This window comes from Sylvia atricapilla, chromosome Z, assembly GCF_009819655.1.
Source record: "Sylvia atricapilla isolate bSylAtr1 chromosome Z, bSylAtr1.pri, whole genome shotgun sequence".
Lineage (NCBI taxonomy): Eukaryota > Metazoa > Chordata > Aves > Passeriformes > Sylviidae > Sylvia > Sylvia atricapilla.
In genome coordinates this window covers 26,162,909-26,182,391 of record NC_089174.1, presented here as the reverse complement: position 1 = coordinate 26,182,391, position 19,483 = coordinate 26,162,909, and the positions used below count along the sequence as shown (strand labels likewise).

The 19,483-nt window shown below is 34.1% G+C and overlaps 1 protein-coding gene across 1 annotated transcript in view; it reads right to left on the bottom strand.

The window, feature by feature from the left end:
- Positions 1 to 5,230: 5,230 nt before the first annotated feature.
- The window catches only part of CEP120 (centrosomal protein 120), a 38,552-nt gene continuing 24,299 nt past the window's right edge, over positions 5,231 to 19,483 (bottom strand). The window contains exons 18-21 of the mRNA XM_066338985.1: positions 19,225 to 19,347; positions 17,723 to 17,821; positions 8,017 to 8,162; positions 5,231 to 7,347 (exon numbers count right to left, since the gene is read on the bottom strand). Coding sequence (XP_066195082.1) covers positions 7,107 to 7,347; positions 8,017 to 8,162; positions 17,723 to 17,821; positions 19,225 to 19,347 — 609 coding nt within the window. The 3' untranslated portion in view covers positions 5,231 to 7,106. The remainder of the gene's footprint in view (positions 7,348 to 8,016; positions 8,163 to 17,722; positions 17,822 to 19,224; positions 19,348 to 19,483) is intronic.

Here is a 19,483-nt window from a genome sequence, read left to right as displayed (position 1 = left end):
TTAGCACATAATTTCTCTGCATGTTTAATTATGAAACTTTTCTATTATTCACTGTAAATAAACAACTCAATAATTTGTTTTATAGTGAAATATGCTAATTCTTATCATCATGTCATCTTATCATCACACTTGACAACAGGAAAAGCAGAGGGAAAAAAAAAAAAAGGATGTATGTGCATAAGTTCATTCTGGCAAAGAAATGGTAATTCCTTGGCATACTGGGCAAGACTAAGGTTTTGTGAGTGGAAGTAAAAGTATCTTTTCCGTGGGATGGAAAGTGCAATGATGTAAAGTTACCACCTCCTCCCACTGTGGCCCAGTCTGTGGCCTAGCAGCTCCTGAGTTTCTGTACTGAGCTCCAGATCGGGATAGAGAGTTTGTGACCATCTCATGGGCACAGTCACATTTGGCATGTGGGCAGTAGCCTGCTGGTTTCACAGCATTTGAGTTACTTAGATAAGGGTTAGCCTCCCCCTACCTTCAAGATTAATTTCCAGAAGTATTTGTCACATTTGTTAGGATAATAGGGATTTGCTTTTATTAGTATTTCAATACTAATAAGTCATGAAACGATTTTCCTATAAAAGTTTTCACTAAAATCCTTGCAATTACTTATTTACTCAATAGATAGGATATGGCAAAAAAATGCTTGACCTTTTCTTTTTCAAATAGCTGTAACAACCAAGCATTGACTAGCTATTCATCAAATCATCAGTATAATGAGGAATCACTTTCATCCTACGAAGCGAGAAACAAAAGTAATACTGCCCCATAGCAGTAAAAAAATCTTGCTGGGGTCAGACCCAAAACTTAGGATATTTTATCCTTTTCCCTGCCCTCATAAAATAATTTTATTTAATTATTGTCTTAACAAAATTATTAACCTAGCTTTGGAAGCATGGAAGCTGCAGCATGGAAGGCTGCAGCCTTAGACTCCCTTAACTTCCCTAGAAATTACAGTTATACAGAAGGATTGAAGTAATTTTCGCTTTTTTCTAAAGGTTTCAGGTGAATTCGTGATTAGCAAGAAGAATGAAAGAATGTACTGATTTAACTACTATAAAAGAGCAAAGTAAACAGCTCGTACTTATTTGCTGAGAAAGCTTCTCAGTAGAAGCCAGTATCTACCCCCTTTAAGGGCATTTAGACAACTGCAAACACAAATAGCTGGAGTTTAAAGCAGTTTGTGAACCACTTACACAGAAAAGCTTTTCCCACATTATTCTCATTTTGCTGATAGGAAGTGAAAGCCTAGAGCCCTGTTTAGGATCACTCAACACCCCTATAACCAAGATGGGCAGAGAAACCACAGACTTGGCGTCCAAGCCTCAGCCTACCAGTGGGATCACCTTCAGGAGCAACTAAGGAGAGATTTTGAGCACAACGTACTGCAACACAAGCTATTGGTCAGGATGGCAAAGCATTGCCAGCACTTACAGAGTGTTTGAGAGATAATGGTTTTTAAGATGCCCTCCTGCTAAGCCTACCTATTTCTAATTAGATAGTTACAAGCCATCTGCATTGATGATGATATAAGTAAATTAAATGGGATTGGTAGCCTAAAAATCTGTATCCTCAGGTAAAACTTCAGGACCATTTTAATGATTTGCTGTATATATGCAGCAAGATGATAGTCACAGACACAAAAAACCAAAAAAAGGCCATGTGTTCTGCAAGATGTATTAGGATGGGACAGGAGGTAAAACTCACTTTAGAGATGTAATCATGTTGGTGGGGTGTGCAACTTTTTCCACAAGTAGCACTGCCTCTTATAGAGATGTACCTACTAATTCCCTAGGGTACTGGTGTGTTTTTTCTTCTAATATTCTATGTTTGGGGTTTTTATTTTCCTTTTCCTTTGGATTATTAGCCTGATTTATTCAGCCCAATTTTCCATTATCAGGGAGTCAGGATAAACCAGTAAGTTAGAGTATTTAAATCATTGCACCCACATTCAGGAAAACTGCAGTAAAAAACACCATTAGTACTATGGAAACATCAAAAATGTTATCTAGACCAAACATCCCCTATACCTTGGCTAAAGGGCTCCTGGAGCAGCAGATAGGCTCTGTGGTTTATACCAAATTACACCTTGGTATCATGACAGCATATACAGTGATGGCTCTAACAAACTCCTAAACTGTGTTTATTCCTTTGGATGAGAAGCATCATGTCCACTTTGTATCTGACATGAATGGGACACAACTTTGGCTGTACCCACACTTAATTATAAAGCAAATAGCAGCTCATGGTGCTTCCTGGCCCTGATCTGGATGACCTATGGTATTACAGTATTAAACTTCCTGATATAAAAAGCCTTTTCAGGCAAACATACTGATGGTCTGGTGTCTGTACAATGAACATCTCTTAACATGAGATCAATAAAATTATTTTCTGTAACTCCAGATCAGAAAATCAAACCAAAAAAACCACCCTCACTTATGCCATCAAGCCAACACTAGAGATTTACTATTACCTCCTAAATTTTACAAAAAAATATTAGCTTGATTGCCTGCTCCTCAAATCTTGGTGACTTAATTTTGCTGCTATGTTTATATTTACCTTTGTAAATTTATTGAAATTTATGATATTCAGAATTTATTTTATTCACCATACATAACAATTTTCAAATGTTATGGTTTTTTCATAGTACATTTAAATCTATGAGCAATGTACAGTAATTGCTGAAAGAACATTAGGCTGTGGACTGTTCTCCTAGACTCCATGTGCCCCAGCAAACCCACTCTAAATTTTGATGCCATATTATTATGTCTCAGTAAACTCCATTAAAACCCTTTGCTCAAACACATTGTGACACTACATTTCCATAACTATTTACTTGCTACTGGACTACAAAGCAAGGGACACCACTTTTCCAGCAGCATTATTAATGGGGACTACTTTAGTCTTCAGTGATGGCGAACAACATGCTGTAACATTTTTTTTCAAGTTCAGAACAGAAAATATCCGTACTTGCAAGAATTCAATTACTCTGCATTAAAGCTGCCATGGGGTTACTGTACATTTATACATTAGAAAGTCAGTAAATTATTTCTATAAAATTTAGTCTCTCAAAGATGATTTTTTTTCCTTTCTGTTCTGAATGCCAAACTCCTGACTGCTTCTCCACTACAGGGACTTCATATCTGGATAGCCGACATCTGTAAAAACATTTCTAATGAAAACACTACTAATACAACCCCCTGGAGAAACAAATGAAATGAGATCTGAGTATGCAGCCGCCTTTCTACAGCTCTGTCTTTAACAATAGTGAGGGTAGTGCTTCCCATCCAAGGCTTGACACAGGTCATGATCATTTAGGCACGGTAGTAGCAAAATAAATAATTGTGTAAATATGTAATAACTGGTATAAATACTCCAGTAGCACTTAGAAGATATGATAAAGGACTTCTGTTTTTAGCCATGCATTAAGGTTTATCTCAGTGGATGGAAGGGAGAAGCATTTAAACTGCAGTGAAGGAGAACTGCAGATTGAGTACTTGAAAGCTCAGTGCCAGATATAACAATGCTTCTTTTCCACAACAGCAGTTTATAAAGTGCATAAGTGTTAAAAGTATTGGGTCACTGCTGAAATATTATAGAAACAGTGGTTAGAGATTCACTCCAAAATAAAAAAATACTATAATGATCAGTAATGTAACTATAGACTTAAATTATTCAGATTCAAAGCAAAACTACACTATATTATTTCTGAAATAACTGGTCATATTTTTTTTTCATAGACATATGTATAAGCATTCCACTGCTTTAATATGTAAGTAAGAATTTAGACCATTTTTCTGTTACATAAGTCTAACAACTATCACGAGAATATGGTCTATTTTTTTAAAAATTTCTCAAATCTTAAAGAATGCTCCGTATCAATCAAACACTACATCAAGGTTTCCTGCCCTACATTTAAACCTATAGTAGGTAATATGAGGCAACAGCAAGTCCGCACCATGGGAAGAAAAGCTGCCACATAAACACACAGGGAGGGATCCTCTGCCTGAAGATCATAAGGAAAAAAACAACAGTGTTTCTAAGTGCCTTAATTTCAAATTGGACTAATGTTTTTGCTAGAGTAGACTGTACAAATACAGGCTATAATCAAGGTTTCCTTATTCAAAGTGAACTTCAAGTCCTGGGCCCAAGTTGTAAGGCACATGAAGCTGAAGATGGAAATGATTTGACATGGAACTGACACCTCTGTAACCAGGGTTCACAGAAACGTATCAGCAAGGGTATGGGTTTTGAAATAATTCCATCAGCTTCTCTAGTGAAACCTGGTTGCAACAAAATCAATAGCACTTTGCCAGAATTCTAGCAGTTGTTCCTTTTCCCAACACATTTTCTCTGGCCTATGGAACCAGGACTGAATCTGTAAACACAGGTCTCACTTCCAGCAGCCTTTTTATCCTGGGTAAATTAAAATGGGCTTCTTATCCCATGCATCTGTTTGAAATGACATTTCTTGTGCAATGAAGAGAGATTAAGATAAAAATTTTGAGACATTTCTCATTAAAAAACGTTATTTGGTCTTTCCACTGAATGACTTTAAGCTCTAAAATGGCTTTGAGATAATAAAAAGACAAACAGAACCCAACATAAAAATTTTCTTTGAAAGACGGTAATATTGAGCTTATGTCTGCTATATATATCTGCTACAAACATATTCTGCTTCTGGACTACTTCAGACTGAAGCAGAGACAAATTGTACTGGAAAAATTAAATTGAAACATACAGCTTATATTATCATAAATTTCCTCATTCTACTACAAACAATGAGCACTAAGAGCAATGATTAGAAAAAAAATAAATATTCCATGTAAGTTATTTTAATAATCACAAAATTTATGCTTTGTACCTTGCAAGTTGTGATCTTTCAAACGGCTAAATGGACCCAAATAGCTTAAATGATAGAGTTAATAAATGTTTTTTAAAAGCCAAACACTCTATGTTTCATTTTACTCAGTACTTTGTTTTGCTAGAAAGAAAACTCAAGTTCTTTTTAAAACAGAGCAACATGATTGCAATTTTTTTACATGCCACAGAGAGTAAATTAATAAATTAATAAAATACCACAAAGTGAAATTAATTTTGATAAAAAAGTATATTATTTTATAGATCCAAGCACTAAAGACTGTCATATGATTGGAAATAGTAAACAAAATTATTTGCTCAAATACATAGTTAAGAAATAAATGCAAAGTCCTTAATATTTACTTGAAAAATCAAATTTTATTTCATAAAATAATACACTTGTAAAGTCATAAACCACCAATTTTTATGTTCAAAACCCAATCAGTTATGAAAACTTAGTCAACACTGTCTTTGCAATATTTAAGTCTCAGGCACCCTCCAGTGTTTAGAGTAGAAACTACACAAGTGAGCAAGCATTTGAAGAAAAAAAGCCACGAACAAGTTTTCCTGTCAAGACAGAAGCTCCCTGCATCATTTACAATAATTGCATGTAACTCTGCATCAGGAATATGATACAGCATGACATAAAAATATTGTAAAATTGCTTTTCCTGGATTTCTATTGGATTTAAGAGGGTGATATTTTCTTTGCTAGTGGAGAGGGATCTCTAAGCAGACTACTTAGAAAAATAGATTTATAAAAGTATTTCTTACAAAGTCTGGTATTGATAAATATTCAAGTACTCCTCAGGGAATATGATCTCAATGTCTATACAGCTTGTTCATAACTTTTCTAAGGAGTCTAAACGAACAGTTTATTTAGCAGGACCTACACTCATGATAAGGAGGAGAACAAACAATGCATGGAGAGGTAAAGCCAGATACAAATACCCCTCCTCCCATTTTAAAATTTATACCACAAAAACCAGGAAGGTCGCATGTATACAACTCTCTAAGAAAGGTCACATGTGTACTCTCTGTGAAAGTTCACTGATTTTATGCAAAAGACCCAAACCCACTATTTTTTCCATTGATACCTTTGTTCATTTTAAAAGTAGTAAATCTCAAGATGACTTTTGTACTTGACATTCAAATGGAAACTTGCAAGTACAGGACAGACAAGAATGCCTATTGAATAGACAGAGTTGTAATTTAATGTTATTGGCTAAATCCACACAATTCTAACAGAAATGGAATGAAAGCTGGAAACCAAAAGTTTTTCAATTGTGATTATGCATAAACTAACAAGAATTCTGGATTTCTCCCTTGCATGCTGTTTGTACTTCCACAATCAAACAAAACTTTACATATAATTTAAGTAGTAATGAGATGACATGTTTTGAAACACATATTAAGTAACTTGAAAGTGGTTACATCCAGATTAAAGAAAACATCTTGACTTGGAAAAGCTCTTGTTTTATGTTTCAAGTATCTTTCCTCATTAGGGATTGATGTAAGAATGCATGTATACTTCTGAATAAGGTCTTCACATCCTGGGTATACCCTTACCAGGACATGTGCAAAACTGCTAGCGCAATCCTGTACAATCAGGCTAGTTAATAACTAATTCAGCTTCAGTTTCATAAGGTTTGATTTTTTCCCTCTCACACTCAAAATCTTCTGCCTTATTTACTACATAACTTAGTTATGTTAGCTGCAGAACAACAAAAATTTATTATTTGTCATTTAGTAAAAAACAAACATTGGGTCAGTGCTTAGTTCAGAATTAAGAGTTTTGTCAGAGAAAACAGCTGATGTAATTTTGCCCTAGTAGAGCTGAGGAGATATTTTTAAAAATTAAATGAAATCATAACAATATTGACCAAAACCCTCTTGAAATCAATATTAAAAATATTACAAATAAACCCAGCCAGGCTGATGCAAAAAAGAGGTAGGAAACATTTTGGAAGAGGGTACACAAGATAAATATATTTACACACACACAATTTTATATATACATATGAGTATAAAAACATTAAAAAACAGTCATTGCCCCCATAAAACTTACAGTTGCTTAACCGTGGTTGACAGTTGACATGTTCCAAATATTTACACTGACTTCAAAGAGAGCTGACCAAAATGTGCAAAACAAAGCATGGTGTTACGTATTTCTCAAAGCACTATAGGCTTCTAAATCTCACTCTATTCAGATTTTAGCTCTTTCTAAAAACTTTTTGCAAGCTTTTAAATAGCAATGCTCCTTTTTGCAATAGCTTCTCTGATTTGACGATCGAGTTCACTTACAATATGGTCTTCATGATTATAGACTCCTGTTCTCAACAGGGTATCCCTCTCTTCTATCAGACGAGAGAGGTAATCATCTGTATTCTCATTTAGCTTCCTACAATAAAGACCATCCACTCTACCAGCAGAATTATCTCTAGCATCCTGCGATTTGTTTCTCTCTTCTTCATGTTGTTTTAGCCTGAGATTGATAAAATAGAAAGAATTAGAGACTATTAAAATCCACCTTGCTAATCTTTGTATTAAGTGTTTAGTTTATCTACTGAACTACTAAATAAAATAAAGAAAAAAGGTAAAAAATTAATCTGTCTGTGAGGAAAACAACTGCAACAAAAATAAATAATATAATACTTAAATATTAACAAAACTTTTTGTATATGCATATTCAACTATGATACTCATTATCAAGGCTTCTGCTTGGTAATGTAAACTGTACTTAGATTAAAAGGGTTCAACATACAAAACTAGTGCAGACAGCTTTTGGAGGGTAACATTAGATAAATTTAAAATTTTAATGTACTCAAAATAAGAACAAAATGTGCCACCTTCTTTTCTTAACACAGCAGCTATGCTTAGAACTGAAGGTTTAAAATAGAAAAAAAGCTTGATGCTGTACATCTACAACCTTAACAAAAAAACAAACCAGGTGGTGCTAAACATGGACATTTCTATAGTGTTGTACTGTTGCATTTTACAAATGTGCAATCTTTCCCTAAGGGACACTAAACTCTGTTTTTTCTGACAACCAATTATAATCTTGATTTAATTGAATCTTCTGTTTTGAGACTGACAAGAAGACAATGAAGGAAAGTGGACAGTCGAGGAGGAACCTTGCAAATGCACTTCATACCTGTTAAGTTCATTTCTGATATGCTCCAGCTCTTGTCGGTCTGTTTTCCCCAGCTCTTTTTCTTCTGCTGCCAAATAGCGCAACCTCATGTGCTCGAGCTCTTGTTGCTGCTTTTTAAGGTGAGCCATTGCATTTTCTTGTTCTCGCTGTGTGGGAAAGGGTGAAGACATAACTCAGTTGACTATGTGATTACATGTAAAAGTGCTAACTATAGAAACAGAGCAGAACTTTATGAATGAAGTCATGACAATTACATCTTCAGGAGTATCAGGAATGTAGGAGTTAACAAAATATCTTAGCTAGTGATATCTTTAATGCAGTAAGACCAGTGACATCACCATCACAGTAAACCTGTCTAGGATGGATCAACTGCAGCTCAATCACAGATGTCTTCCCATTAACAAAATAGCAAAATTATTAACAAACTCTCTTACTAACTCTGGCTTAAGTTGGTAGACATAAAACTTACACTTCTGGAACTGCTCAAGCTACTGAGATTTATTCCTTCACTACATGGTGTATGAAATAAATTTGTTTGAGAAAATAAAAGCTAAATAGCTACAGGAAACTTCCATCATCAACCCCATAGTGCCTAGTACCAAAGCTTCAAGAACTGCTTTTTGAAATTACAATTTGTGGTTAAAAAATAAGCCTTGCAAACAAAATTCTGGCAAGTGTCCTTTTGCATTTGTATAGCACCATGTAAGAGCGAACTTACTTTGTGGATTTAATGAAATCAGTCCATCCATTCTAAAAGTTTGCTCGGTTTATTTGTTTTTACTGTACACAGATACCAAAAAAACTAAGGTTTGAATCCACTACCTCTCCATGGCATTAAAGTGATTTAGTAAACATGGTCCTCTCTTCACTTGTTTTGCTCTCAGTTATTTCCATATGACCTTGCGCACTATCTGAATATTGTCAGTATTACACCCAGAATAAGATGGAAGACCTCAGGCAGTGAAAAAATAAGACAGGAGGTAACAAACATCCATGGATCTAGGCATATCGTGAAGTGCAAGTTAATCTTTGCAATTGTGACATTGTCTTCATCTGAAGTGCTTGATTATTAATACAACCAGTATTATATTCATTACATGTGTTTTAAAAAAGGTATTTTTTGTTTGATATGTGTAAGCATATTATACATATAGTCAACCTCATAATATTTGAAGGGCTTTAATCAGGTAGTGTCCTGAATTCTAGCTGCCAGTATTTTAAGCGCTCCCTGTTGATGATCAATAATGGGCAAGAAAACCTGAATTTCAGAAGGAAATGGTATTGAAAAAAGACTTGAACTGCTAATGTTAACAGACAACACAATAGAGAAGTACTCCACAAGAAATCAGCCCTAAAGACTCTAAAGACTTTGTTTTTATACTAAATTCAATACACCAGACAGCTAAATTAAATGTTAGAACTTCAGTGAGACAGGTTATAAATCTTGAAGAACATCTTGCTAAAGAGATACATACTAATAAAAAAACAAAAGCAGGAATCCTGCCAAAGAGTCTACAGCTGATAGATGACTGAAGCATAGAAAAAGCACTTGGTGAAGATAAGGCCATAGTCCTTCCATCCCCATCAAGAATTCATTGCAGAAGGACATTCTCATGTGAAAGAAACCCTTTTTTTAATGTGGGAAAGAGTTGAATAATAGTGTAATAAAACATATTCTGCTTTAGTCTGAGAATAATCTACAAATACATACAGCAAATATTAAAACAACTTACTACAGACTGCTGCTGATAATTAGAATTTTCAGGAATTATAAGGAAATCCAAACAAAAAGTTGTGACACTGACTGGAGGTTAGTCTTAATCCATCACCAAAACTGGTGTTGACACCACAGGAATAATTATTTTCCCATTTTTTATTTTATTCTTCCTTTAAACAAAGGCTTTAGAAATACCCAGGAAGTACCAGCACAACTTAACTTTCATAGTGACCAAACTGGTTGAAACCACAACTAAACCCAAACTTAACACAGTGTATGTGTACACCAGTAAGAATGAATCTAGCTTTTATAGAAAAGTCACTCTTCCCACTGGTGTTCAAAACCCAGCCAAACACCATATTAAATAAACCTCCTACCAAACACACAACTAAGCAGTCACAGTGAACAGTACTCTCAGCTTATTCGGGATTTAGAACACCAGAGACAGAATAGAAAACTAATCATCTTCACAGGAGCAAGAAAATAACAGGGGAATTCCACAAGGATCTACTCTTCAACATATTTATAAATGAAGAAATCACTATGGAAGCTTGCTGCTGATACAATGTAATCCAGTGGGGAAAATGCAGGTCTGTAAAGAATGGGATATTATAGAGACAAAAATGAAAAGGAAACCGATAATAAAGAATGCATACACTTATCTCCATTAAAGACAATAACTTGAATGCAAATGGTGGCTCATGACATATTTAACTGAGGGCTGCTGAAAGCTATTCAAAGATATCCAGGCTGTGTTTCTAGATCTTATGCATCTACTGCTGCTCTGATGTGATATTTCACATCAGTTCACAAGCTGGGTCTTTCCCGTCCAATGAAAAGCATTGCTGAAACTCAAAACTAGGTATATTCCAGCTAGAGACACAAATTCAAATTATTAAAAGAGTGTAATTTAATAACCTAAACAATATACTTGAGAGTGAAAGGAACTTCTTGATCACAGAAAATTTTGAATGAAGATAAGAGATTTATGCTTGGAAAAAAAATACTACATACAGAGCAGTACTGTTTAAGTATTTGAAGTGAGTAGGCAGAGAGTGGGTTTTGTCAGGTTTTTTTTTTTTTCCATAAAGACCCAGCAAATATCACAGTGGTATTCTCTGGTTCCCAAATATGTAGACAGGCAACAGTACACAGACAGTAAAGCCATATTGCAAGTATAAAACAAAGAAGAATGGAACGAATGGTCTATGAAAAAGAATGGAATTATAGAAATTATTTTGGTATTTGGAATAATGTTGAGTTGTTTATTTTGCTGAATGGAGGTAGTAAGAAAAAACCCTGAGCATGATCTTGTCTCAAGCAGGTTCCTACAAAACTAGTTCAGCTTCAGTTAACAGAGCAAGTACATAGACTGCCAGTCAACCTTTTTACCTCGATTACATATAATCTAGAAGTATGAGGACAGGCTAATATTTACTAATTTTTGAGACCAACAATCACTATTCTCAGTGTCCCCATTCAATTTCCCAAGCTAAATCCTTTACAAAGTTAAGCAAATTAAAATACTGCTGTTAAAAAAAAAATAAAAAAGTTGCAAGGAACACCTTAATTTAAACATGAGACCTAAAATTTTCAGTCCGTTAAAGCTCTTTTATGAAGTCCTATTAATCTCGGGGGAGGAGCTGTTGAGCTGTACATATAGAACAAATCCAGAAATTTCTAGTTATCTGTTTTTACAGGTAAGGAATCCAGTAATTCAGTCTGGTGATTAATCACAAGAAGTAGCTAGACAAGTATAAGAAAGTTAACACAGATTACACTCTGCATATCCAAGTCGATTTTAAAAGAATTTGTCTAGTACATTCTGGCATTCCTGTTGACATTATCTAACAGCAGTAAGAGTCTTGAAAGAGTCACAATAAATTATATAAGAATGTCATCTACAAAAAACTGACTCATCTATAGGAAAACCATCTTGGAGGATGAGACTGACATTTTCCTCTTAAGGTGATGTCAAAAATTTAACTCTTTTACACTAGAGAGGACTTTTAATTGCCATTATCTCTTTTATCAGCCTTTCAACTTCCGCTGATTTGTAATATGATTAGTTTCAGCCAAATAATTTTTTTTGCAGATCATGAGATAAGGATTAATTTTAGGAAACTCCTTCTGCAACTCCTTCATGCTCTCACTGTCTCATTTTAAACTAGGGGTACTGTCATGGGAAGCTGCGCTATTAATCTAAGTCTGTCAAATTTATGTATTTCAATAATTCTGTGAGAGAATTAATTTTGAAGGTACAATGTGCAAAACCTAATACCAATACTGCTAAATTAATGCAAAACAGAGTAGCACTTGTTACTTAGGACAGCAATACTTTCACATAAACTCAAATCATCACATAGCTGTGACTACACTGAGTAGAAGCCTTCTAATACTGCTCTTCAGTTGTTGAAGTATATTTACTCAGATCTATGAGGAAAAATTTTGAAAGTGTTCTTCCACCTGCACTGCAGAAGAAAGGCATTACTGCATGCTGGCCAGAAGCAGTGTGTGGGACCACAAGTTTCATGACATGCTGATGTGTTCCTGTTTGAGGCAGGGAACTTCAATGATCCATATATTTCTGCTGTCCAGTAACATGCTCACAGTGGCAATCTGAGAGCAAAAAAGGCATTTTGGAGTAGCTCAAAGAAGAGGTATACATTAGAACAAGTACATATACTTAAGGTTAATAGAACAATGTCTGAAGCTCAATTAGTCCAGAAATAGGACGCACTACTCCCAGTCCTTTCATATTGATCAGCTCTTATTTAACACATTGGCCCTTTATGCCCTCACTGAAGAAGTTAATTTCAAAACAGTGGCTTTTTAAGAATGTCTTTATTAATGTTTAATTTAACCAAGAAAAAGACAGAATGATGAAGAGATCAAGGAGAGATAAAAGAAAAGCAAATCTTTTCTGCAGGATCCTTTGTTCAGTTCCTGTTCCCTTTGATATTTTTCTCTGGAGAAAAATTCTATCAAAAAAACCCCAACAAACACAAACCAAACCAAATCCAGTGTCACTAAGTGAGCATGCTTTTTGCTGTGGATAACAGTCCCAAATTTGTAGGGATGCAAGATTAAATATAGTATAAGAAACTTAACACAGTGTGTGCTAAATTCTTGATTTCTCAATACAGGAGAGAAACACCTTTTCAGTACATTTTGTCTCCAAGCTAATGTTGGGCAGGAATTCCTTTCAGGTAAATGTGATAAGATATTTAATTTAATTACTAATACAATTGTGATGTAAACATGGCAAATATTTGGCACTTATTTGGAGTATTGAGGGAAAAGTCCAGATTAATTTAAGTCACTGAAAGTCAAGAATTTTAGAGGTGTTCCATGCTAAGGCCCTATCTAGCAACACTTAAGCACAACAATATTGAATAAAAAAAAAATCAACATTTGCTGAAGCAAGATTTTCCTACCATTCAGTTCATGACAGCTCAGCTTGGAAAACAGACACTTAAACAAGTGAGAAGGCATTCTTTCATGATGGATCCTGTGTGTAATTTACATTACACACTTCATATTCTGTGATTTTCAAATGTCTTTCCCAACATTAGTCTTTGACTTCTTTAAAAAGTCTGTCATAACAATTTGTAGGGTGCATAACAGAAAACTTGCTCTATGTATACCATTCATAGCAAAGCAAGAGAAACCCATTTCCTAATAATCCATCAATACAAGAAGATGGCAAAGGATTTATAACAGTTTGATAAGAAGGGAGGCATACTCACTTTAAATTAATTTATATAATTTTTTTTATGATATGTTGAGTGACCATAAAAAGACTGTATTTTGTTATGGTGAGAGAGAAGGAAGGACTTCTTATTCATCTCTGTGATGAAACTGGTGTCACTTGATCAGACACTCAGATATTAAATCCACTTTATCTGCGACAATGTAACAATCCACTGACCAACAAGAACTTTTCTTTTTTAAAAAGAGAAGGAGCAGATCTCTGGTGTGTAGTAGGACTTGAAATGTAGCAGAATTTATTGTGAGATGTTCCAAAGTTTTCTTTCTTTTTAAAAAAAATATCAATAAAACACATCTGCACATTTACTTCACACATAAAATTAATTCCTGCATTTGTAAATCCTCTTGTAACATCTTCATTTTATCCTGTGTATACTGAAAAATTAAGTTATAATTGAATACTTGGTATTCTTCAAGTGTACCTCAGTGCACACAAGTTTAAACAATATATACTGCATGCTGAAAATTCTCAGTCAAAACCTTCTGGCTAACTTTCCAAACTTTACTCCTATAATATATTCTAAAATAAGGAACACTTCAGATTTATTCCCAACTGCTTATTCTAGACAGTCAGGCTATTTTAAACTTCTATAAGAAGTACTACAATTTCTAAACATTTTAAATTTCATCTAAGGGAACACTCCAGAATAATTCAGCTGCTGGCCTAAAGGCAACTTTGTGAATAGAATATAAAACCCACCAGAAACTCAGAACACTTGGAAATGTATTACACTTGCACCATCACCCAATCATCAGCCACCATCCCACAGCAAGGCAGCAACAGATTTAAGAATATCATATGCAAGAACATGAAGAATTATCTCTGTGATATGTATTGGTTGGTCCATGTACCTTCTCCTGTACTACTTTCTTAGCAATGCTAATCCTGCTACTCCTCTTACTCCTATTCCTTCAGCCTCCCACCTGCCTCCTTCAATAAAACTCATCACCAATATTCCTTTCACTTATTAATTTCATATTTTGCCATTCTCCTTCACAAACAAAATAAATCCATGCCAAACAAGTCTGTGTCCTAGTTATCTGATAATCTACTTCAAAGTATTACTAATTTTCTTCACCAGTTTTCATTGCTAATGTAGTGCTTGAGAAATTAATACTGTTTTAGAAGCTTGCATGGTGGAAATCTTAATCACATTTTGAAACCTTATAATATTACAGAAATATCAGTGTTTAATAAAAATTACCTGATAGTAAAAAAAAAAAAAAAATCAAAATGTGAATTATAATCAGATCATTACAGAACCCCTGTATGACACCAGGTGCTTTAGTTAAGAGGCTCTTCAATCAAGGAAGCACAATCTTTATTTTGCCATAGCTGCCTATAAATCCAAAAGGGAGATGTAAACATACATACACTAGACTAAACAATGGCTAAATAGCAGCCACTATTCACTCTCCCACTCATACATACCATGCAAGTCTGTGGGAAAAACTTGCGACTGAAGCTAAGGAACTCAAGTAAAGTTTTCTGAAAATAACCCAGAGCTGACAAGTCAGTAGGAGGGCCTGGATGGTTTCAAGACACAGTTTTTAACCAAGCTTTAGACTTTCAACTCTGTTGGTTTTTTTGTATGCGTGTGTGTGTGTGCCTTTTTATTTTTTTAACAAAGATTTACATCCTATCCTTGGCTAAATTACTTATAAATTAATCAAATTAATTACTGAATGGATAAGCAGGATACTGGACAAGACAGAATGAACTGTCAGCCTGCCAATATGGTCTATGCTCTTTTAAACAAACACCTCAGTGCTGGTCCTAACAGGTCTGAAGGACGCAAACACGTTAGAAAACTTAATAACAATACTTCTTCCAGAACACTGGACGCACATATATTTTCAGATTTTGGCTATTTAGATTAAATCTAACCGAAATTATCAACTTCTGAAAATGACATTTCTACCAGTTTTGATACAATGCTTATTACACCCAGACAAGTACTAAATTTGAGACACATACTAAATTTGATAGAGAACTTCTGCGTAAGCATGAATGAAATTTCATGTAAATAGTTGGGATTTCTCCTAGAAATAATGCTCACATAAATTAAAAAAAAAAAAAAAAAAAAATCTCATTTGTGTAGTATTACGATCACCAAATCACACAATCAGCAAACATTGAAAGAGCTTTTGAAATCTCCAGAAATGGTAAAATTTACCTGGATGCACAGATATGTAGCTAATTTGATGACATTTCTGTCTCCTTAAAAGCTGAATAGGGCTATAACAAATGAAGTATTAATACATACTTTTACTAAATAACAAAGAAAAGAAAAGTAAGCTGGGTGAAGTCTGTTGTCACTCAGTTTTACAAACTGTTTAAATTTAACTACCCTCTGTATTTTCTAAGTACAGGTAAATATGATGTATGCGTGCCATCATGTACTTCAATAGAACTGGCACTGTGTTTAGCATTCAAAATCCTACCCATGGAGAAGCTTAGATCATATTCTATTAGCAGTCCCATATTTTAAGTTATGTGCTGTGTCTCTCATATTCTGCAAAATATAAAACTATCCCAGATGTGTGCTAAGAACTAGTTCCAAAGTAAAAGAAAACTTTTTAATTAAGGAAACATTGACTTTTATGGTTGCAAATCAGAAGAGCATTTTACTAAATGCTTAGCCTGTAGATTATGCTTCTTTAATTCACAAATTGACTGCACCAGGTCACCTTTAAGTAATGGAAATCTCTGTTCAAACATTTTTTGGCAATGGGCACAAAGCATTAGATCTCATTTCCAAGACTTACCAGCTGGGTTTTGTCATTAACATTTATTAACAATCTAAGATACGGCTTTCAGTGTCTAATCCTCACTACACAAATGTTTTGTGTAGTTCTCTAGAGAGCTTTGGTGTGACAAATTACTGGCACAGATTACAGCTCTATGGCTATTCACCAGAGGCAATGTAAAATTAACATGGTACTAATCCAATTCAAACAAGAAATTGGTCAGACTATGCACAATTGCATAAATCATCTGAACTAAAGCAAATCTAGAATTCCTTAAGCTACAGTTTCTAAATTTTTGTTTAAAACACAGTAAATTTTTTAAAATCAGATTTGCTTCAATTTTTATTTGGCTCTTTAGAGTCACTTAAAACCTTTATCAATAGACTAAGTATAGATGAAGCACAGGATTAAAAAAACCACAACAAACTACTTTGAAAAGGTTTGTTCTGTTGTAGAAGTTTCAGATAGCATAATTCACTGTACATGTCAACTTATTTCATGGTTCAGACTTTCATCAAGAGGTTCAGCTGAAACTATCAACATATATTAATGAATTCAGATCATCAGGTCTACTGTGATGAAATTCATAACAAGAATCTGATAGTGACATATGTTAGTATTAGAGTGGCAAGTGACAATCTTTGCTTTTATTCTATAGAAATCTTAATCAGAGGGATAAGATTTATATTCTTCCTTCAATCGACTTCTCAAGCATAGGTGTTTCACAAATCAGAGATGACTCCTTTTATCACCTAGTGAAAAAGGTACAATTTGAAGACTGCAAATGAAGGTTAGTTTTGTTTGTTCATTAATCAACTGGGATAAATGATTTACTGATTTGTTTGTCAGGGCCAGTGGAAAAGCTAGCCACTCTTAAGCACATCGTTTTGCTAATGTTTACTGGAATTCAAGAAAGACAACATGATGACAAATCACTTCATGTAATACAGATTCAACAAGGATGAAGCTGCTACTACTGCAAGTTTAAACAGAGTAATTTCAAGTCAACAGTATATAACTGCATATAGATGCCACAGACACACACACTGTTAAAACCTAGCAGTAAAATCTCACCTTTAACCTTCATTCATTATACGATTAAAACACAAAATAGTTATTAGGACAGTAATTGACCAAGATGGTTGGGATTGTAGCAAAATATTTTCCTGGAACTGCTGATGTAGAATCATTTGGAATTAAATGAAACCTTTTTTTTTTGTGTGTAATCACATCTGCTTTTAACTATTTTGACCTTCTTGGCAGGTATGAGCCTTGGCTTTTCCTGAGTTCAAAGTCAAACACAAACCAGTTTTGCTGTTTTCATTTTTGTTAAAAGCATAGCATAGTTTGTTTTTACTTTGCAAAAACAAACACTAATGACATGAAAACAGTACTTCACAGTAATCCTAGTAGCTTCCAACATGACAATAACTTGTTGTCTCATATGACCAAAGAAAACCTGCATACCTGTTTTAGCCTTGCAAGTTCTTTCAAAGCCCTTGTCCACTGTTGTTTGTAGTGGAGCTTTGACTTGGTAGCTGACTCTAGCTTTCTTTCAAGTTCAACCTAAAAGCAATTAAAATCATATCAGCTGAAGCAATAATAGCAGTAACAATCACTGAAAGATGTATACATACAAAGGGTCCAGTTTAAGAAAAGTGTTTATGTAGTGTAATATACAACATCATCTAAAGCTGTTATACAATATAACATAAATATTATGGCACAAGAACATTTTCTTGTTTAAAATATAACCTTATTTTTATTGGATGGCCGTCTATACAAAAAGAAAAAGATTAGTTTTTAGCACTAAATCTGCTGATGTAACCTTTAAATGTAAGATTCTCAAACCAGCCAGCTCCTCATGCCTTTTTTATTCAAAGTAAGGCTATAAACATTAATTTAATAAAAATGCTGATGGATATATCTCTCTTTAAAAGGTACATAGATTTTTTTAGTTTGGTGATGGAAGATATGTCCCACATTCTTTTCTCTGAAATATTCATCTGCTCAAACCAGTATTTAAAATCTCTGAATCTAGCATGAGCCTTTAATCTTACTAACTAAATAAATCTTTAGAAGTTTTTACCCCTAAAAAAATTCATTTTATTATTTGTGCAAAAAGAATTTTGTACTAAAAGACAAATGAAAATATTTATGAAGCACACAACATAAAAAATTAAGTATTTTTAATTAACATCTGAGGTAGTGTTTTTGCCTTAATCTTAAAAAAATATTTTCACTATATTTGTGAAGATCTTAAAGCACTGATTACTTCAATTTGTCAAACAAAAATAGGAAATCTAAAAATATATAATGTAAAAGCTTAAAGACTGTAGAAACAAAAACTTGCATCAGTTTCTTGCATTATTAGAAGTTATTAAACTTCTAAGAGCCAGTAACATACACACTGGCCATATTACTGAGTATATTTTGTGCTAAGAAGCCTGGCCTAAGTTTTTTTTCAGCTTATTTCACTAACAGTTTTACTCAGACCTCACAGTAATTCTGAGCATTAAATACCCATATCTGTTTTAATTAAATTCTCTCCTGTGGGAATATAAGGCTTTTAAGAAAATCAACTTATGATAGCGATTCCAGTTTACTGGCAAGTAACACAATCTCTTTGCAGAAATGCTTAATTGTGAAAATGCACATAATGGAAAACCAGTTTAAATTAATCCTCAAGAAAATCATCACCTTTCTTCAGTTTTTTAAACAGAATGTTCTGAGACCCCATCATAAATCATGATTAAAATATATAGGTAAGGGGTTTTTCTTGTTTTAGCCTCTAACTTCCTCTACAGAAATAAGGCCACTGTTGACCTTATTTGTGCCTGAATATTTAAAATCTAAAGACATTATTGGAAAAAGTAAACCTACTTCATCACACAGTATTATTCTACATCCCCTTTATCAGTGAAAACACCATTGTGACAATTTTTAGGTACTAGAAAAAACCAGTATACCTTTTCTAAAGTGAGAAGATTTATTTCTGATTGTAGCTGGATTTCTGGTTTGCTACTTTGCTGTTCTTTGAATTGCTGGAACTCCTTCTCCAAAGTCTTATGCTTAACTTCTGCTTCATAAAGCTACATTAAAGAAACCAAGAGGCAAGTTAGAAGAAAAGCCCATTCAGAGACCAATTAGACTACAGAATTTGAGTTACTTTTTAGTCCCTGGAACGAACATTTTACTATCAATTATCTGATATGAAACAGACACTGA